The 21,899-nt window shown below is 42.0% G+C and overlaps 1 protein-coding gene across 4 annotated transcripts in view; it reads right to left on the reverse strand.

Moving 5' to 3' along the window:
• Window positions 1-21,899, reverse strand: part of USP40 (ubiquitin specific peptidase 40) — a 72,119-nt gene that overhangs the window by 9,243 nt on the left and 40,977 nt on the right. For all 4 annotated transcript variants that reach the window (XM_063116037.1, XM_063116036.1, XM_063116038.1 and 1 more), the window contains 10 exons: window positions 20,200-20,519; window positions 18,175-18,301; window positions 16,789-16,846; window positions 15,703-15,756; window positions 7,244-7,332; window positions 5,729-5,815; window positions 3,023-3,059; window positions 2,419-2,483; window positions 1,987-2,061; window positions 995-1,121 (listed from right to left, as the gene is read on the reverse strand). In XM_063116037.1, coding sequence (XP_062972107.1) covers window positions 995-1,121; window positions 1,987-2,061; window positions 2,419-2,483; window positions 3,023-3,059; window positions 5,729-5,815; window positions 7,244-7,332; window positions 15,703-15,756; window positions 16,789-16,846; window positions 18,175-18,301; window positions 20,200-20,519 — 1,039 coding nt within the window. The remainder of the gene's footprint in view (window positions 1-994; window positions 1,122-1,986; window positions 2,062-2,418; window positions 2,484-3,022; window positions 3,060-5,728; window positions 5,816-7,243; window positions 7,333-15,702; window positions 15,757-16,788; window positions 16,847-18,174; window positions 18,302-20,199; window positions 20,520-21,899) is intronic.

Consider the following 21,899-nt stretch of genomic DNA (forward strand, 5'->3'; position numbering starts at 1 on the left):
TTGCTGAGTATGACATGTGAACATGGAGCACTGAGTTGTTTAGGAGCTAAATAACCCGTACATTAACTAAAGAACAAATCATGGGTTAACTATGCTAGGTTGCTTAGCCCCTAAACAACCCAGCACTTCAGGTTCACATATCATAACAACCTACAAATGGGCTGATCAGGGAGGCAATGCAGTTAGTCTTCCCTGCTTGTACATGACAGTCCATGGGTTGTTTAAAACACAGACTGTTGTTACATATAAATAAGGTTAGGGGTGCACTATATCATGTTCTTGTAGCAACAAACAAGGATCTGGCCATGACTGAATAGACCAATTGCTGTGGAACATGGGCAGTAGAGTGCTCTTACACCTGTGTCCTGCTTGTGGGTTCCTGGTCGACAGGTGGTTGGCCACTGTGTAAACAGAGTGCTGGACTGGATGGACCCTTGATCTGATCCAGCATGGCTCTTCTTATGAGTGTGTCCTTAATACAACATTCCTTGCCTCTCCCTGGTCTTGAATTTTTTGCCCTATGTTCTTTCTCCACCCCCATCTTCGCCTCAAATTGTCAATTTCTTCCCCCAATTCCTGCACCTTGTTTTTAGGTTTTTAAGACCTCACTCCTATGCATGTTTTGGCAGTAAAAAGTCTGCATGACTCAATAAGCCATGCTTAACTAAAAGTGAAAGCAAAAGCTTTCAAACTCCTCCTCCTTGGGCAGACAGGAAGAGGAAGGGGAGCGCAAATCCCAAGGTTCACTGCAGTTTGTTGCTGTTCATACACATTGTTCTAAACCATGGTTTAGCATGTCATGCAAACACAATCAATATCTTGTGAACCACAAAGTATTATGTATTAGTCCAAGAAATGATTATTTATATTGATCTTCAATAATGTGTTCAAATAAAAACTGCTGCTGGCATGGTAATATTGGAATGACTAGACATGATTTTACAGCACTGGAAATAGTCTTTCTTCCTTCTATGCTTGGGTATTTATGGCTTACCTCCAGATGCAGAGAGTCCCAGAGCCCCTACTTTTTTGCTAATGCAATTCACTTGATCTGGAATGTTCCTTCTGCACTGCAGCTGAGAGAAAGGTTTATACCACCAGACAGGCACTTTCAAGAATCCCTTTGGGAATTAATGAAAAGTGTTATACAGTGTACCACTACCAACAAACAAAATGTATTGGCTTTAGAACAGATATTAACTCTAATACATCTAAATAGAAGATTAAACAAAAACATGCAGGGGGTGCATTGTTGTAACAGGTTCATTTACTGAGGCAGTGCCCTTTTTCCTGATTCCCCGGAAGACATCCCAACACTTCAAATTGTATTTTCCAACCTCTTTTATCCATCTTGGATGTATTTGTTAACGTCTTTGTTTCACTTCAATGCCTTCTATCCTTGCCTGTTCTTCTGCCTCTGATATTCTTCCTCCTACTATATCTGTCTGTCCCTTCTCCCTTATATAGGTCTACTGTCTTTCCCAATGGGTCATAAATAAATAATCTACTCATGGTTCTTCAAGCCAACTCGTCTTCCATCTCACAAGTTAGCAATTTCATCAATTGCCTCAACTTTGTCCTTCCTTTTTTTGTGGCTCACTGTACCACTGTCGCAGTGTTCTGCATTCTGCTATTCAGCTATCTTTCAGTGTGAGACAAGCCCGTGCCAAGCTTGAGATACTTTTATTTATGAAATCCGTTTGTTAAGCCAGGAATGAGTGTCAGGCTCACACATTCCCCCTCTCCTCAAACACTGTCTTTAGCATTTGATACTAGTCTCTTTAAACCAAAGTTCATCATTATGCCTGAAATGGTTTATTAAACCAGGAATTGAAGATAAGCATATTTCTATAGATTAAGCTATTTTTCTCTTGGAAAAACTGGTTACTTCCTTTCTATTTCCATGGCAACCTCATTGCTATGGGACCAAACCTAAGGGACCAGATTTCGAAATAGTATAGTTTAACACAAAAATTATGATGTTACCTTTGGTGGAAGTTTGCCCTTGGAAACATTCAAAGTGTCTCCACTGCAGATATTAAGTTCTTTTAGTGTGGCACCCTGAGGAAACAAAGGTAACACAAAAAGCAGTATACCTAATCAAATGACAAACAGGTCAATTTATTTTAAAAAGAAAAGAAAAAAGTTTCTAAGCAGTAGAGCCACAAAACCTGTCTGCTTATAGCAGAGCTCCCAATAGCATATTTCCTATTTGTAAAGAGCACTGAAAATACTGTGAGCTGAAGTAGTAATGGGTTTATAGAAATTTACTATAGTTGCTCATACACTTTGGACCAACACATATGTTTACTGCAATAAAAACTTCATCATTTACCAAGCTCTTTAAATGTAATACCAAAATTAATACTTGTGTAATATATATATAGATATATAGATAGATATATATAGCATTTTTACTTCCTCATGTAATGCCTCCCCAACTTCATAACACCAATCAATCTTTCTTAAATGCCAGCTATCGCCTGTAAAAAAGAAGAATATGTGAAGTCACTTCATAAATACAATTCCTATACATTTATCACTTTATAAAATACATATACAGAAGGTCTTAGATAGTATCAGTTGTCTACTTCTGAGAATGTACTCAATCTGCAAAGAAGAATTAGATGTGGGGGATTCTGGAGTACATTACTTTCAGATTCCAGCCACAGCTTGCTAAAGCCATCACCACCATTAAGTTTACAGCATAAAAACCTGAGTGTAGCACAAGTGTTTATTGTTTACTTCTGAAATTTCAATTTATTAAAAAGAACTCTAAATCTCTGAAGTCACACTGTAAACACTCAAGATTCTTGTAACCTTTGAGCAACAGCTAAAGGACAGAATTCTTCTTCAAATGTATCCAGTCTTTCCCTGAGCAAAACTGATGGACATAAATCATAGAATCGTAGAGTTGGAAGGGGCCTATAAGGCCATCGAGCTCAATCCCCTGCTCAATGCATGGATGGAGGAGATTAGGAAATAAAAAACAAATACTAAATAATAATATTCTGATACTAACCTGCTAAACCAGATTTTTTAAGCATTAAGTTTAGACACTGAAATAAAAATAAAAATAATCACATTAAGAACTGAAACAGCATAATTGGCTTATCTAAAAAAAATAACATACTTATGCTGGCAACACTAACTTCAGGATATACCATGACAACTAAATATGCATGCACTAAACCCTAGGATAGAAATCCATCTGTTTTTCAATTTTAACATGGAAGTGAAAAACGTATGCTATCCCCTCCGTGCTCTTGAGGCAGTATTGTCAACTCCCTTCCAACAGAGATTTGGCTATCCCCCACATTTGTCATTCAGGTATCAGTTAAAGACATATTTATTTGTTCAAGCTTTTAGGCCACAGGGGAGTGTTTTATGTGTGGTAGTGATAATTTTATTGTATTGTATACTTGTAATTTTAGAGTTATACTTTTAACAGTTTGTGTGTTCTATTGGTTTTATATGGAACATTAGCTTCTCCTGGCTCCTTGCAAGGAAGGGTAGGGTATAAATATAATTAAATATTATTCTAAACTCGTCAAGTGCCTGCCGCTTTAATGGGGTGAATATTGGCCAGGCTGCTCCTGTTATAGTGGAAATGTTCAGTGGCAGTAGCTTTACAACTGACAGGTCTCATAAGAGCTATCCCCACTCTCCAACAGGAGTGATGCTACTACCACTGCCAAAAGAGTGAGGGGGAAAGACTGAAAAGATGAATACTTCCAGTCCAGCCTGACCCCCCACCCCCACCCCCACCCAGCTAGGCAATGCTGCAGATTGCAGAAAACCACTTCTTCCCCTCTTCTGAAAAGATGGGTTTCCTATATGCTGGACAAGAGGTCATATGACACTGGAGGTTCAACATGACCACATGAGGAAAGCCAAGGCTTTTATAAAAAAACTAGTGAAAAAGCCCGTCATACGACAGGTGTATTTATTTTGTTAGGATTTCTTTGAATACAACATTTTTGGTATACACTTTTCTAAGATTTTGAACCAATTTCCCCTGTTCTTTCCCATCAATAATTTTTAACTTTACGTCCTCAGACCGTCGGACTCTGGACATTGCCACAACGTTAAAGTAAAAGCCTTGCTAACATTTTTATGACAGGTGTGGAAGTTAGACTTCTATCAAATTTACCCTCATGAGACAAATTACTTACTGAGAGTTTTATTTACTGAGGTTTTGGTCCGTCTGCTAGGCCAGAAGCTCCTGGCAGTTATCTTTCTTGGAACTTGGAACTTCCATAGAAGGCCGCGGTTCCGAGAAACATCGCTAGATGGCACCAGAGGGCAAAAACTATTTCTCGGAACTTGGAACTTCCATAGAAGGCCGCAGTTCCAAGGAACGTCCCTAAATGGCGCCAGAGGGCAAAAACTATAACTGCCTGGGCTGAGAGAGAGAGAGAGAGAGAGAGAGAGAGAGAGGAGCAGTCTGGGCATATATATATATATACTGAATATATATATATATTGAGGTTTTTATAATATGCAAACCTATTTAAATTTAATCAGTTAATTAAACAATTAACTTGTTAATCAACTGAAAATATTTAATTGGTAATTCCTAAAAAAAAAAATATATATATTTATTTATTTTTAGGAATTACCAATTAAATATTTTCAGTTGATTAACAAGTTAATTGTTTAATTAACTGATTAAATTTAAATAGGTTTGCATATTATAAAAACCTCAATATAGGTGCTTTTTTGACATGTACACATGTTAGTAAGATTAATTAAAGCAAAACAAAACCTAACACTTGGGCATTAGTTGGGTCATTATAAAAGACACCTCAACTGCTTATCTATGCCATTTTTAAGCTAGCCATTTTGAAAGATGGACACCATATTGATTTCTAATTGATTTTTTTTGGGGGGGGTCCCTATCGTAAATGACTTATATAGGCCTAAAGTAAACGTGAGCAAAGTAGCACCTTCTTACCACAAATTGCTGGATAATGGTTTTTTATGCGAGCAGCCCCCACTGCATTAAGAACATGCCTGGATTCAGACTTTGCTCCCACCAGTGGAATAAGGAAGGTGACATTTGCTGATATCCCCTACAGCCCCACGCACCCTAAAAAAATCTGCTCTGGAGAGTTGAAACACCTTCTGAAACAATGTGGGAAGTGGAGTTGGGGGCTATGGAGGGAGGGGGGAAAGTGGCAGAAGTTTTCTCCTCCCTTATGCTGATGGGTTTCTTCCACTGGATCAAAAGGCTTCCATGGCGGGAAGGATTGCCCCCATTTGTGGGAGGTGATGTTTGGATCCAAGCCAATGTTTAGTATTTTATTTTTTATTTCTGATTACAATACCCTCAAACCAATATAGCTTCAAACCAATAACTGAAATGATACAGTGTGTCCTTGTCTCATGGCCCCATTTTATTTTATTTCTTGTTAGGGCCAAACCCTTACAAGACAATTTTGAAAATAAAACAATATGATTATTACAATAAATATGAAAACTAATTCCCCCCACCCCCAATTAATCAACTGGAACCTAAGTTGACTGTTCTTTGATTAGACAGGCTAAAGTTTGTAGCCCTAATAAACTAAGGATAATTTGTTTCTCCAGACTGGGGCATTCGACTTTAAACCTCTGTCTATTTTAACAGCAGAGTAACATAATACAATAACATAGCGGCTATATACAATTCTGAAAAGTTCATACAGCAGACATTTTGCATGGAATGTATAGCTCCTGTATTTACCTCTCTTACAGTACTCATTTCCTCCAACACTATCTCCATCTCTGGACTACATTGAAGGTCATGGCCCACAATAAAATGCAAGAACAGCTAGGAGAAAGACAGCAGACAACTTCTATTAGTTTTAAATGCGCTACACCAGGAATTGGGGAACCTGTAAGTCCAACAGGGGGTTACTCCTACGAGTGTATAGGATTGCACCTTTAATCTGAAAATATAGCAGGAGTTTGCAGGCTGTGGTCTTCCAGATGTTGCGAACCAACTCCCATCCACCCCAGCCCACATGATTAGAGATTGCCACCCCCTCCTATACTTGCAGATTATGGGTGCAATCCTACACTCAGTTGCCTGGGAGTAAGCCCCCCTGAACCAAATTGTATTTCTGAATTGGCATGCATAGGATTGCTCGGTAATGCTTTCCTCTTAATCGACCAATAATTCAGCATGCAATAGTATACCCTTGCAAATAAATCCAAGAGAATTTGTGACACCCCCAGTGACCCAGAATGAAAAGAAAACAGGAAAGTAGCAGTTTTCTAATTTTTTTTTAAAGCTTCCTTGCCTGATCATCTCAGGAAGAATCTTACTCATGCCAGATTAGGCAAAAATCTATTCATGTCTGAAATACGATTACTTGAATTTAAGTATTTGTAAGGTGCCTTGAATTAAGATTTAAAACTGAGAACAATTTAATTTTAATTTCTTTCATTATGTATTTTTACAGATTGAGAGGGTCACAGCTCAGTGGTGGAGCAGAGACTTTGCTTGCAAAAGGCTCCAGATTCAAAGTCTGGCGTAGTCTCAAATTAAAGTAGGGATGGGAAATCCCTGGTCCTCAGATGTTTTGACCTACAACTCCCATAAGCCCTTTAGCCAGCACAGCCAATGATAAAAGGCTATTGAGAGCTGTAGAGGCCAAAGCATCTGGGAGGCCTCTAGTTGCCCATCCCTGAGTTAAAAGGATGTCCAGATAGCGGGTTAGGAATTGATTTTTCTCTTCCCAAGACCATGGGGGGAGCTGATGCCCATCAGAGTTCATAAATACTGGCATTAAAAGGCAGCTTCATTTATTCTTATGTCCTACAAATAGTAAGCAATGGATAAACATGACACAATTAAATTATGTAACTCTTATAAGGCGGCCACAGATATTATAAATTCTGAAAACCTACTGACTTCTATTTAATGGGATTTCTGATTTTGGATATGGGATTTCTAAGAAGGTGTGGTTGGCGGCTGAGTTTTAAAAGGACTAGCTATAACAGGTCAGTCACTGCTATGCATAAATCTAAAAAGAAAGTATTATTTAGCATGCTAGCTGTGTGCCAACACAGTCCAAGTGCATCAAAAACAGTGTACTAAATGTTTAGCATGACTTCATTGAGATGTGGACTTCAACCAAGGGAACATTAATTCTATTCTGTCACTTTCAATACTAACAAAATGATAAGAACAAGAATGGTTAGAAATATTTACACAAATAACACTGTGCAAAACCTTCTTTATTGCTTCTTTTACCTGAGTGGCTGTTGGAGCTTTTCCAGGGCATAGTCCTAGCAAGCTTCCCATTTTCAGCTCTGCTTCTTTAACAGTATAATCCTCGGGAACTTAAGGGAGTTCAAAATAGGAGCACACAAAGTTTTGCTTATTAATGCAATACTATTAAGCAAGAAATCCCCAAAATGCACTGCAATACATATTTATTTATTTATAGATTTCTATCACACCCTACATCACTAGGATCTCACGGTGGCATACAGATAAAATTATACAACAATAAAATATACACAGCTAAAAACAAATTAAACCATTAATCAAGTTAAAACCAATATAGAATTTAAAAGCAGTAAAAGCAATTAAAACAGTTTAAACAATGTGCAAGCTTGGTAAATTTAGCCATCAAAGGCTTTGTTAAAAAGCCATGTCTTTACTTGGCGTCGGAATAGAGTCAGCATTGGTGCCAGTCGGGCCTCCAAGGGGAGGGCATTCCACAGTCGGCATGACACCACAGAGAAAGCCCTCTCCCATGTCCCACCATAGTGTATGCCTTGTGTTGGTGGGACACGGAGGAGGGCTTCTCCAACAGATCTCAAGTCTTGGGCGGACATATATAAGGAGAGGCTCTCCCTCAAGTATCAAGGTCCCAAGCCATTTAGGGCTTTAAACATCATTAGCACCACCCTGAATTCTGACTGGAAGTGTATAGGCAGCCAGTGCAATTCTTTTAAGACCGGTGTTATATGGTCTCTCTGGGATGTACTGGTCAGCAGTCTAAATTAGAAAGATTGGGTCACTGGACACGTCATTGTTAATTAGAACTTACAAGGCCCAGTGGTTTTACGTGTTGGATAGACAGGCTGTTTACCTGTAACTGTAGTTCTTTGAGTGGTCACCTGTGTATTCACATATTATAGGCTCTGTGCCTGCACAGAGCCACGACTTGGAAACTTCTATAGCTAAGGAGTGCTGTTTGGTGGGAAACCTCCCCCAAAGTCCTACTGCACATGTCCAGAGGGGTTCCTGCCCATCTCCTCAGTTCCTGGAGACCAACTTGCTGACCTCAAGGTCGAGGTGAAAGGACCCCTATCGATGTCCATAAGGTATGTAGACACTGAAGAGGGGCAGTGTTGTTGTTGTTGTTGTTGTGTGAATGCACAGATGACCACTTGAAGAACTAGTTACAGGTAAGCAACCTGTCTTTCTTCTTTGTGGTCTCTGTGCATCACACATTATGGGAGATTAGTAAGCTGACTTACCAGAGGAGGGTAGGTGTCGCTTAATTGCTACTGCAGTATAGGATATAGGACTGCTCATCCAAAGTTGCAGTCCTGGTGAGCTCTGGTGTTGAGGTGGTAGTGAGTTATAAATGTTAACGGCTTCAACCATGTGGCAGTCCGACACAACTCAGGTAAGCAAAGGCTGTCAACGTTGACATCGCCCACGTGGAATGAGCCATTAGTGAACTGCGAATTTTGAGGTTCGCTAGCTGGTAGGGTATTCTGACCGGGTGAACTATCGAAGAGGTGAATTTTTGGAATGCGACTGGCTGTCTCTTCCTTGCCCCTCCATAGCATACAAACAGTTTTGGGGAGCTACGGAAATCTGATGTTTGAGGTTTGTAGAAGGCTAAGGCTCTTCTGACATTGAGTGTGTGGCGAGTTCTTTCCAGTGGGGAGGACCGAGAGGGAAAAAAGATAGGTAAAATGATGTCTTGATTAACGTGAAATTCTGTTACGACTTTAAGAAGGAAGGAGATGTTGGGATGGAGGACGGCCTTATCCTTGTGGAAAATGAGGAATGGAACATCGATGTGGAGGGCGCAGAGTTCATCTGCTCTCCTGGAGGTTGAGATGGCAATGAGGAAAGCCACTTCCCAGGTGAGCAGTCTCAGGTCGGTGGTGACCAGAGATTCAAAGGATCTTGATAGAAGAGTTTTGAGTACCACCGACAAGCTCCATTGAGGAATGCAGGTTCGGACAGGAGGAGTGAAATTGTTTATTCCCTTAAGGAATTGATAAGCAAGAGGATGGGAAAATGGTGAGTGCCCTTCAATAGTAGGCTTATAAGCCGTTATCATGGCTTTCTAAAAGAGTAAGTGTAGGAAAAAAAGGATTCCCACAATAGGGTCTGTTTGGGGGTCGATATCGTGGAGTCTGGCTAAGTGGAGAAAAGCTTCCCATTTCACCTTAAAGGCTCGTCTAGTACTTGGTTTTCTGGCCTCTAAAAGAATGCTCCATATCTTCTCTGGTATGAGGGAGGGATCCTTCATGCGGTGAGGCAGAGGGATGGAATGTCCGGATGGCGGAGAGTTCCGCTGTGCCTCATCCATAGGGTTGGAGAAGGAGGCAGTTGGGTGTATTCTCCTCTGGCCATCTCGAGCGGGGTGGGGTGGGGGTGAACCACGGTTGTCAGGGCCACCAAGGGGTGAGGAAAATGCAAATAGATCTATTTTCAGCTGACCCCATTTGCCCACTAGGAGCCAAAAGGAGTTGAGCCTGAGCTCCCACTCATGGGATGTGGAAAATTCTCTGCTGAGCATGTCGGCTCGGAGGTTGGTCCTTCTGGGGATATGGAGTGCTGAAATTTGAAAGTTGTTCTTGACACGCCAGTTTAGGATGTCCATGGTGAGACTAAGAAGGTGTGTTGAGCAGCTTCCTTCCTGTTGGTTTAGGTGCCATAGCACCGTGGTGTTGTTGGTGTGGACCAGGACATGGTGACCAGAGAGGTGGTCTCTGAAAACTAATAGGGCTTTCTGCACTGCTAAGAGTTCTAGAATGTTGATGTGCACGTTGGTCGCAGTAGGTGACCAGAGGCATTGTGTTTGTAGGCGGTTGCAATGCGCACCCCAACCCCTTTGGGGGGCATTCAGTGTTAGGACTCAGGAAGGGGGAGGAGGGATGAAGGGTAAGCCCTGGAGTAGATTGCCGCGGTTGGTCCACCACCAAAGGGAGTTCATGATGTCGACAGGTAGTCAAACATGGAACCTCCTTGTGTTGGCCTTTGATGGGAATTATTTATTACATTTATTTATTACATTTGTATTCCGCCCCATAGCCGAAGCTCTCTGGGTGGTTTACATATGATTTGAGGAAGCATTTGAAGAATCATTTCTGAAGTGGCCTCATGTGGAGCCTTGCCAATGTGATGACAGAGGCCATCGCAGCCATATGTCCTAACAATGCTTGGACATGGAAGCAGTCGTGGTCAGGTCTTGAATGAGCCTGGAGGCGAAGGCTACTATTACATCAGCTCAGCATTGGGGACGGTATGCTTTTGCTGACCTGGTGTTGAGGACGGCGCCAATGAAGGTGATCTTTTGGGTTGGGGTCATCTGTGACTTTCCCATGCCTTGGATGCTGAGAACTGATTGCACTGTGGATACTGCTTTTTGAAGGGTATTTTTTATTTTATTTTTATTTAAGGATTTTTATGCCGCCATTCAGCCAAAAAAGGCTCTCATGGCGGCTTACAAAGGTATTTCTTGACAGTCCCTGCCCACAGGCTTACAATCTAAAAGACATGACACAAAAGGAAAGGGGATTGAGAGGGAGGAGGAGGAGGGGGGAAAGGAAAGCAAATTCAGGCACTACAATCTTAGTTGGAAAGTTCAGCAGTTACAGGTGACAGCAGGAGGGAGGGGGCTCTCAGCTGGAGCTGGACCCAGGCACGGTGGAGAGGTGCCTGGCTGCTGCTTCCTCCCTCACTGGTGGCCTCTCAAGGGACAGTTGGTAGCAGGAGGGAGGGGGCTCTCAGCTGGAGCTGGACCCAGGCACGGTGGAGAGGTGCCTGGCTGCTGCTTCCTCCCTCACTGGTGGCCTCTGCAGAGACAGTTGGTAGCAGGAGGGAGGGGGCTCTCAGCTGGAGCTGGACCCAGGCACGGTGGAGAGGTGCCTGGCTGCTGCTTCCTCCCTCACTGGTGGCCTCTCCAGAGACAGTTGTAGCAGGAGGGAGGGGGCTCTCAGCTGGAGCTGGACCCAGGCACGGTGGAGAGGTGCCTGGCTGCTGCTTCCTCCCTCACTGGTGGCCTCTCCAGAGACAGTATGTCCGGGAGGAGGCTACTATCAACAGTCAGTATGGGTATACTTCAACCCCTTAGCGCCATAGGTAGGCGCAGACGACTGCCATGCACTTCGTGAATAATAATAAAGAAAACTTTCATCCTGAAAGACTCTGGCTAGTTCGCTCTGGTCATCAGGGAGATAATTGCACAGGGAGCCAATCTTTTCCCAGAGAAATAATTGGTAGTGAGCCATAGTGACTTGATAATTCGCTCCTCTTAGCCCCAGGGTAGCAGAGGAGTATATCCTTCTTACCAGTACATCTAAGCGTTGGCCTACCTTGTCAGTCAGGGGTGCGTGTATACGCTGCATCCTACCTTGTGACGATTCAACTATAATTGAGCTTGGCTTGGGATGTGTGAATAAGAAGCCAGCATCCTCGTCTTGCACCTTGCATAAAGATTCTAGTCCTTTTGACTTTGGTGCCATTGAGGAAGGTGTTTTCCATGACTGCTTCACTGTATGCTGTAAGGTCGGGAGGAATGGGATGGAGACTGGTGCCACAGCTTCAGTGTAGATGATATCGAAGACTGGGTCCTGTACCTTTTGGGCCTGTTGTTGGGTTTCTATGTCCAATGCCTGTGCCGTACGAAGCACTTGGACAGTGAAGTGGAAGAAGTCTTGTGATGGGGATGTGCCATCATTTGTATCATTTGTATCCACAGCATCCTCCGGGGATGATATTGAGGGCTGGATTGAGACCACTGAAGAGGAATCAAAGACATAGTCATCCACTGACTTGGACGAGAGAGACCCACGGTCACAGCCCCTGGCACATTAGAGTTCGGTGGTGGTGGTAGTGGGTGGTTTAGAGCTCAATTTTACCTCAGTATTGAAGGCTCCTGTGGTGGGATTCTTGGCAGATGAAGCCAAACTCCCCTTAGAGGAACCAGTGGCAGCCTTGGAGAGGCCGGTTGCTTGGATGGGCATAAAATCATAGCTGGTGGTTGGCGGGGCAAAGCAGTCAAGGATGCACTTTGACTTTGAAAATTTCTTCCAAGAGGGGGGCTCTTTTGTAATGGAAGTCCCTGTCTGTCGGGGCTTGCCAGTTATCATAGAATGAGTGCTGGTTGGGAGGAAGAGGCCAAAAAAAGTCTCTGTCCCAGTCTCTTTCTCTAACCGAGGATCTGTCTCTATAGTGTAGGGACTCCAGCAAGTGCATCGACTGCGGTGAAAGTGGCTGAGCAGGATGCAGGAGCTGCGGAGAGTGGTGGGGCTGCATATTGATAGTATGCAGCGAAGGCCCTGGCAACGGGTCCCGTATCTCGCCGTCTGATACCAACGCCGTATAGGCCTGTCTCAAGGAGGGTGAAGCCTGTTGCGGTGTCAGCACGGAGAGTGGTCCTGGGGCATCAGGACGTGGCACCTGCGGGGTTGGTGTCGACTGTCTTGGCACCGATACATTCTGAATTGGCAAATCCAAGAGAGGAGAACATGGCAGGATGGCATTCTTTGAGCTCTCACCTTGTTTCTGGATGTCGTTTGGAAGAGTCCTTTCTTTTCTTGTATCTGTAGAAAACGTAGGTAATTTAGCCTTCTTAGATATGTTAAGAGCAGCCGTTGCTGCTAAGGAGCGGCTCGGCATCTGCTGATCCGATCGACCCGTGGTTAGAGTCAAGGATCCTTAATGAGGAGCGGATTTCATGGCCCGTTTCTTTGGGGCGACAGCACGAAGGCTCTGCTCCCAAAGGATAGCTCTGAGATGGACTGGGTGATTGCACCTGGTTTGTTTTGAACATCTCATACAATGAGCACACATATCAACGATACGTCCTTCTCCCAAACAAATTAGGCAAAGTGAATGACCATCAGCAGGGGGTAATTTAGTGCCACAACGCACACATTTCCTGAATGGTGACTTCAGTGCCATGCGCTCAGGAGACAAAGCCCGAAACGCTCAGTAGGGAGAAAGGGAGAAAAAAGGGTAAAAAAGAAAGTTTTTTTTATCTTTTCGTAGGAAGTACTAGAAAAAATAAGCGAGGAAAAGAAATAAAGATTAAAGTGCCCCAGAGAGGATTGTCTAAGTGATCGGAGAGAAGCTTCTTGAGATGGGTCCAGCAAGGCGGTTGAAAAAGAACTGAGGTGGTGGGTGGGAACCCCTCTGGACATGCACAGTAGGACGGTGGGGGAGGGTTTCCCACCAAACAGCACTCCTTAGCTATAGAAGTTTCCGAGTTGTGGCTCTGCAAAGGTGCAGAGCCCATAAGGTGTGATGCACAGAGACCATGAAGTAGTAATATGCTTATTTATGGCCCATTCCAAGTTTGCAAACTGAGACTGAACTCCTTTTACTGCCCCAGCACCACTTAAACATTTTGCACTTCGGGGGAGTTTTCCTATTTCTTCTCGCATTCGTTCTCCCTATATTGAATGAACCAATCAATTTTGCCTATTAATACGTGTGTGTGTGTGTGTGTGTGTGTGTGTGTGAAGTGTTGTATAGCTTTTCTGTATGTACGCAAATGCTGGGGTTCCCTTAAGTCTGCTGAAACCTTCCTCTTATGTGTGGATAGTGTTGTTTCAGCTACATAAGCTTCATTATTCACACCTGAACATCAGAAACAGATATAATGAAGATGCTGGACTACAGTTCTAAGCCGAAGTCAGTAAAAGGTTGCCAGTTTATACTTCAAGATACAACTGGACAGCCATCTGCCAGGGATGCTTTGAGGTGGATCCCTGCGTTGAGCAGGGAATTGGCCTCGATGGCCTTATAGGCCCCTTCCAACTCTACTGTTCTATGATTCAGAGATTAGCAATATTGAGAAGCAAGTGTTAAGTACTAGGCAGGAGAGCTTCCACTTTCATTTTGTCTTCAGAGAGTACCCTACATGCAAATAGTTTTGCACACATAGGCTTCCTCCCTGCAGCTGTCCACACCATGCTAATGGTGTGCCCAATCCAAGGACTAAAAGCATACTAAGGAAACACAGAATACTCAGCCTCAGTTTGTTCACAATACTCTAAAGTAATAGAGGGCAGGGGTGGGGCACACTTTCAAGGAAGAAGTTGGGTGTGCTTTTGCCACTAATTATTAATTTCTTTGACCATGTTCAGACAACACTGTGGTTAAGCACTTTGAGCTAAACAATATAGCTTTAGTGTGTCTTGTGACCCATTCCTAACCATGGTGGCTACATAACCATAGTTTGAACACGCTCACTAACCATTTGCTGCAAAAGGGTTAGCAGACTAACCATGGCTTTGTGTGTTGTGTGAAAACACCCATTTCTATATTGCCCCATAAGCCAAATTTCTCTGGGTGGTTTACAACAATTAAACACACACACACTAATAAAAACATAGTCTAAAATTTTAGCATAGAAAAATTAAAACAATGTAAACACCTAAAAACAAATTAAATAAGCAATGTTTTTCCTATTAGACCTGTTCTAAAACAGCAGACATAGATGCCTCATCATATACCTTTAAATGCCTGGGAGTGGAGGGTAGTCTTTACCTGGTGCCAGTGTCGGCGCCAGACAGGCCTTGGTGGGGAGCTCGTTCCAAGTTGGGGTGCCACTGCTGAAAAGCCCTTCTCCCTTTTTGCCACTGTCCAAGCCCCCTTAGAGGTGGCACTTTGGGGGTGGGTGGGCAGAGCGGGGGTGGGGGGAGGGCAGATGTTGATTGTAATGTCCGGGTATGTTCAGGTTGAGAGAGGTGTTTCATCAGGTATCTTACCCATCAGGTCTCCCTGCAACTGATCTGTAAATCTATCCCCAGTTTTTTAAGAAATATTTCCCCCTGATTTCTCTGAAATCAGGCTAGTAGGGGACACACACCCCGGGGGCGGGGGGGCGGTCATTTGGAGAGGTGAATCAATGACTGTGACAGGGATTAAGCTACACTATCCTCCGCCCACTGATTCTCCCTGCAGTGCTCCATCCTCTTCTATAATTCATAAAATGTGGAGATGGAACCACATAGTTGTTCATATAATGTCTAATTATGTTGGAATACAGCAATCCTCAAACACCTCCTCTGCAACACTTTTAGTGTGGTTAAGAGGATTAAGGAAAAACATGTGACCTGTTTGAAGGGTAGTTAAATACACGGTGAGGGCTGGAGTCCATTGGATGGCTTTGAGGTCCTTTTTCAGGCAATCTTCTTGCATCACATTTTTCTATATGACAATTATCCACTGCTACATTCATCAGCTCTCTAAACTGTGTACTTTCTACAGGAAAAGTACTTGTGCCACAATAGTCATACTTCCCCAAAGATTCTTTCCATTATGAAAAATGTAATATGCAATGCAACCCCAGGACTAAAGAGGGAGGAAGATGCAATTAACATAGATAAAACAAACTGTTAGCTCATCACACAGAGCTACTTTTAGTGGGGAGAGGGGGTGGCGGAGCTGAGCCTATGCCATATAACTGCATAAATTTTACTAGGATGATGACTTCATGACCTTACCTGGACAGAGAAGTTTTCCATTTTTGCTAATGGGTCTGAGACAGCTAATGTTTACTGCAACATGAGAAAAAAGGACAACGATGGAATAAACACAGCTCTATGAAGTTTCATCTACCTCAGGATTAGGAAGAATTTTTGTTCTCCACAGTAACAAGCCGATACACAGACACTTCCCCAAGACATACGTAAATACAAACGCTGACAGCCTGCCTACATGCACACACACACAGTTTCCTCCCTCACAATCCTGATCTCAGTAGGGATATGGGTTGCATCACGATCACGTAAGGGGGTGAGGTTAAAGGCCCTCACCGCCAGTTGAGATGCCGATCAAGATTGTGATTTCCTTGCTAATTACGGCACTGGAACAGTGGTCTATTCTCCATAGCCCAGCTGATGGTTGATTGACTGGGGAGGGGAGGGGTGGAACTCCGCAAGCTGCACTGAGAGTGGCCAAGTGCCACATGAGGCAGCTGGACTGTGGCCTGCCCACCTATGGCATAAATTCTCTGCACCAAATTTCAGCTGGTTGGGACAGACTTTGCCTTTATAATGATTACAATGTTCAGGCATTTAAGCAGTAGAAGGTTGTTCGATCCCTGTGTCTTAATCCTACAGGTGCACGTCTGTACAGTAACAGAAATTAAAAATTCCTGTGCACACAATATCATTTTTGTGCAATGCTAATCCACACAATACTAAGCTGAGCATTGGACTAAGAAATATATCTGTTAAAACTGAGAGAAACTCACGTTTTAATTTTTTATCTACCACCAAAGAAAGGAATCATTGAGCTGGATTTAGCATTTCTGTGAGTGGAATTGCATTTACAGAATGTTCCTGCTGGAGGAAGCAGCAGCAAGGCAATTTTTGCTTCTGTGCCCTCTGAAAAACTGTGGCATGGGAACTGCAAGCAGAAGGGCAGATTGGCAAAAGTCGTCTCCTGCCTTCCTCTACTGGGAGCCTTTGCTAGATCTGAATGCACTCTAACCTATTAACATTTAACCCTCTTTTATATTTAAAGTCTTCAACAACGTTAAAATAACAATTCAACCAAATAAAATAAAAGAGGTAAAACTAATTTACCTAGCTCCTTGTCCAACTGCATTTCCTCTATTGCTTTAATTTTGATATCTGCCATCACCTAAAAAAGAAAAAGAAAAACCCACTTGTTGTGGAGCAGGAAACGATATAGCAAAGGAATGCAGACTTTGAGTTATATCCTATGGTTGCAGCTCACACAATCAATCTTTCTCTCGCCCTTCCAGTCCCCTGAAAACCCTCTCCAGGGTTTTTTCCTGCACAGTGTGGGCTGTGTCACATAGAACTGCTATGAGAAGAATCACCCCAAATAGGGCAAAGAAATCTTTCACTTGGTTTTCAGAGGGACCTGGGGGAGAAGGGGTTAGAGAAAAATGGGTTTTGTGAGTTGTCTTTCACTTTGCAGTTATTAATATAAGCACCTCTTTCAATAGGTGGTAGAAAAATGTCAAAGCTATTAACAGCCAAGAATTTCATTTCTGGCTGCGAAAAGGTCTCTAATATATGCTACGATAAATAACCCAAACAAAAAAATGAGATCGTGCTGAGGGAGATGAGAGAGACGCCATTCTACCAGCTCATCCTCCCTCAACTGTCACCATCAGCAGCCATTCCAGTGAGCTGTGCTGAGGAAGATGAGCGGGGGAAGCAGGGCGATTCCACCAGCCCTGCTGAAAGCCTTGACTTTTTTCTCTCTACCCTCCCTCTTCCTTTTTCCTTGCATGCCACGACTTTTTAGATTTTTTAGACTTTTTTAGATTTTTTAGACTTTTTAGAAATGCTGTGGGCAGCCTTCTTTCACTGATTATTTGTAAGCCACTCTGGGAGCCTTTTTCGTTAAAGAGAAGTATAAAAAAATATTCTAAATAAATACATAAATAAAATGAATATATAAAAATAAGCAAGCTATATAGAAAGAATTCATATTTTATTGTTTTTCTGAGTTATACAATGCAAATATTTCTATATTTTTTAAAAATAATCTTGCATCTTATTTTTCTCCGGCAGTTAAAGAGTATTTACTGAAACCGTTTTTTAACTTGTCCAGGGTTTGTGTGTGTGTGTGTGTGCGCGCACACCAAGCGATAGGTACCCAGTCAGAACAGACAGTACCACACACGTATTTGCACCTTAAACTGGGGTTCAATTTTCCTAATTGAAAAATTGAGGCGTGAATCAGCCCTCAGACCCACAGCTAACAATATGCATGTTACAAACACATGCAATCTTCTGGTCATTTCTTTCTTCCCTATAACCATCTAAAAATACAAGCCAAAATAACAAAGGAAACAGCTTTCTATAACGGGACAAGTTAGAATGTAAAATAAAATAAAATAAAATAGCTGATCTAGGCTGGACTGAATGGAAGGAAATGAATCACAGGAGATGATGTCTCTCAGAGCCATGCACAATCACAATTCCTTTACTTACTGTTTCAATAGTTGCAGTAATTTTAACTTGCATCTCTTCAGCCTCCAAACTACAGAAATTTTTTACTTGTAACCAGCTGATATCATGCGTAAAAGCAGTCAAATTGCCGCCTGCCACATTCACCATGCTGCAAACAACACATGCTTAGAATGCATAATTGTGCACCACATATAAGACAGACTGCAGGAAAATGTGTTCTGAACACTTGTACTTATCTATATAACTAAATGGCCAGCAAGATAGGATAAACTTTTCTTGCAAATATCAGTCACATATTTTGTATTTCAGCCTTGTTCATCAAGACAATACTGCGAAAGACACAGTATATACAAGTGTCACACATTTTAAATCTGGTTTTAGTCGACATCATATTCTTATGAGGGCTTTTTTTCTTTTTTTCTGCTCCTCCTCTCGTTATTTAATTAACTATTAATTAGTCAGATACTATTAAACAAGTTTATGTTCCAATGAGATTTGGGCTAAGGGAGAATGATGTAGACTGAAGGCTGGTTGCATATACACTTATTTTAATGTAATTTAATCTTTCAGTTGTTATTGTATGTTGCTTCAAAGCATTCATTGAGTGCAGGGGCACTCCAAAAATATTCTAAATTAGAAATAAAATTCAATTAGTACAAATTCATACAACCCTTTCATCCCATAGGCCAGGATCCCAAGAACTTCACAAATAGTTCTGTGAGCCCAAGGAGTCTTTGAGTCAAGATTGCTTGAACAGTATACCCCCAGCCCTAGGCATATTATATAGCAATCTGCTTTTGAAACTGATGAGATTTTTAATAGCAATTCCTGATATGTTCAAAGGAAGGAAGTAAAAATCCCACTGGGCATGCCCAAGTCCTTGAGTGAATCTGAAGAAACTCTTTGGTGCCTAGCTATGGTACCTTAACTTCAAGCCAGTCTTTGGTCACTTTTAGCCTTACTGCTGTTGGTTGAGCTAACTGTGTGATTAATGCCACCACTGAATTTGGGGCATTAGTTTGATTGTGACTATGTGCTGAAAGACAATGTGTGCCATTCTTCAGCATACACTGCTGGCATTCATATTACAAACTCAGCCCATAGCTGATTAAATTAGCACAGTTGTGGCACGTATTAGTTTGTACACTGGGACAGTTGCCAAGAGACAGTTCTGAAAGCAGATCCCATGAATGCCAACTCCAGAGAAATCCATCCGGATGACTTAACTCCCAGTACAACTCCACATAATCCAAAACTTATTTCCAGGTAAAACTGGTTGTCATATTCTATATGAATACTAATGCAAAGAGGGCCAACAAAGAAGCTCTAGCATCGAAGATATGCATTCCCATATCACACTCCATTTGTACTATGAAATGAAGAAAAACGAAAGTATAAAACGATTTAAAAATGACACAAGAACTCTTCCATAACAATGCTTTTAGGAAATAAATGTGGGGACGAGAATGATTAAATATAAGTTTTCTCACAGAAGCAGACCTATGAGGGAAAAACTGATAATAAAGAGGGAGAATAAATTAAGCATCTTGGTAGAAAGCTCCAGCACTAAAAAGTCCAAAGGAAATGTTGGAAAAGGAAACCTGATTCAGAAATACACATTTCAGCCTAATTCAGTTATATACCATTGTCAAGTCTTTACACACCCATTGTTCATATACGTTGTTTCTCAGCAGTACTAGCCTTTACCACATATTCCGTCTAACATCTTCAGACTACATTACTTGGCCACATCTCTGCCACAGACCACATAGATTAGTGATGCTCTGGAGCCAAGAGCAAGTTGGGAATGGAAAAAGAGGAAAGAGGGCACCACTGACCCTTCGATCAATCCTTTGCTACATCTGCTGCAGATTTTTTTTTATTTTTTGCTTCTGCTTGACAATTATTATTACCAACTCTGAGCTCCAGAGATAGTGGACAAAAGATCCCCACTTGACTTGCCAAATAGCTTTCCAGAACTGAATTAGACAATAAAATCAGGAAGGAGAATTGCTATTTAATCGGGAACCAAGTTGCAACACTTACCTTTGGTCATGGCTATCTAACACCAGTATTGAGCTTCCATCGGTAAGGCCAACATTCCTGAGAGTCTTCTTCATATCTTCTTCAGGAATGACTTTCCAGTTCTCAGCTTCTTTATTAGACCCTGAATGGTTCTTTAAGATAATCCCTTTAGGTGACGTTAAAGCATCATGAACAATTCCCAGGCTTGAACTACATGAAAATACATGCTGGGATTCCATAAATTGTTGTCCTTTTCGCCCTTCATTATGTCCAGCTAAACGAAGAACATTTATGAGAACAGGTTCATGGTCAATGCCAATCTGAACCTCCACTCCATCAACCTATGGAAACAAAATAGAATGATTTGAAAAAAGATAATGGGAGCACATTTCAGGAAATTAACTTCAACTGCAGAACTTGGTCGTTGGTGAACTATAATCTTTCTTGTACGCTGCATGGAGCATATGATCTAGTTTTCTAACTAATATATTATTTTAATGAATATTCTGAAACATTGTACTGTGGTAGTAAAAAATGAACAAGTAATTATCAGTGAGCAGTTGACAAGTCTGTCTGCCAAGACTTAACTGATTTCAAAGCCAATAAAGTCACATTTCAGATTACACAATACTGATGGTTTCAGCAATTTTAGTTTAGCGATATAAGGCAATTTTGCTTTATTCCCTTCATTAAATGGGACTTTCACAGAACATGCAAAGCACAAAATCTGCAACCATGTGTTGGTGACTACACATATGCAATTGTTCTGAAAAACATAACTGAAGAAACAGAAAAGTACTAATTTTTTGTCAGAGGAAAGTATTTACAAAGCTAATGTTACATATTTTAACAATTAAACGACCATAACTATCTATCTGGTGAGATTACTAAAACATGATGATGTGAAGCAGATTTATTTTAATGCACTTCATTAATCTATGGCTATTGGCATTCTAAGAATATAATTTAGGGCAAAATCTTTCCCATCATAAGGATTACTTCTCCCCTTCCTCTCCCCTGGAGCGCATGGAAGTAGTTCAATAGGGACATCTAGGAAACTGGAAGTCTGTGGTCTTCTCCTATATCCCCATCAAGTCCCCCCCCCCCCTGCTGTAAATTACTCAAGATCCAGATTTCAAGCAAATAGCACAGTGCAGAATGTGGGATAGAAATATGGGAGATGCACAGAAACCTCCCATTTTCGGGATAGTCCTGGTGTACTTTCTCCGCACCTGCAGGGGAGAGAAGTAGGCTCATGGGGATTTAGCTAAGGGTGTTGACCCCCTTGTGTGGTGAACTACTGTGGTCACAGCTTAAAAAAAAAGAATACATATCCAATGGGCATAGTGTGCAAGCATGTATTCTACCAAGAAAAATAAATGACCCAGGAATGATAGAAGCAGAGCAAGGGGCCAGGAATAATAGAAGCACTGCCTGACGACTTGAGGGCCCCCCAAACAGTGTCATGACAGGTAGAGGGAGATATGGTGTTGGGAGAACTTCTTGGTAAGGGGAACACGGTCCAGACAGTTAATGGTTGTGCCATGTTCCAGTCCTGCCTGCAACCGCAAGTTTGTTGGTTACCCTATCAGCTAGCCCTCAGGTCTCTGAATGCTGCTTTTAAATGCGAGATCGGTGCATAATAAGACCATTCACGACTTAACTGTGGATGAGGCAGCTGATCTGGCATGTATAACCGAGACCTGGGTGGATGAGCAGGG

The sequence above is a fragment of the Elgaria multicarinata genome, chromosome 2 (genome assembly GCF_023053635.1).
Source record: "Elgaria multicarinata webbii isolate HBS135686 ecotype San Diego chromosome 2, rElgMul1.1.pri, whole genome shotgun sequence".
NCBI lineage: Eukaryota > Metazoa > Chordata > Lepidosauria > Squamata > Anguidae > Elgaria > Elgaria multicarinata.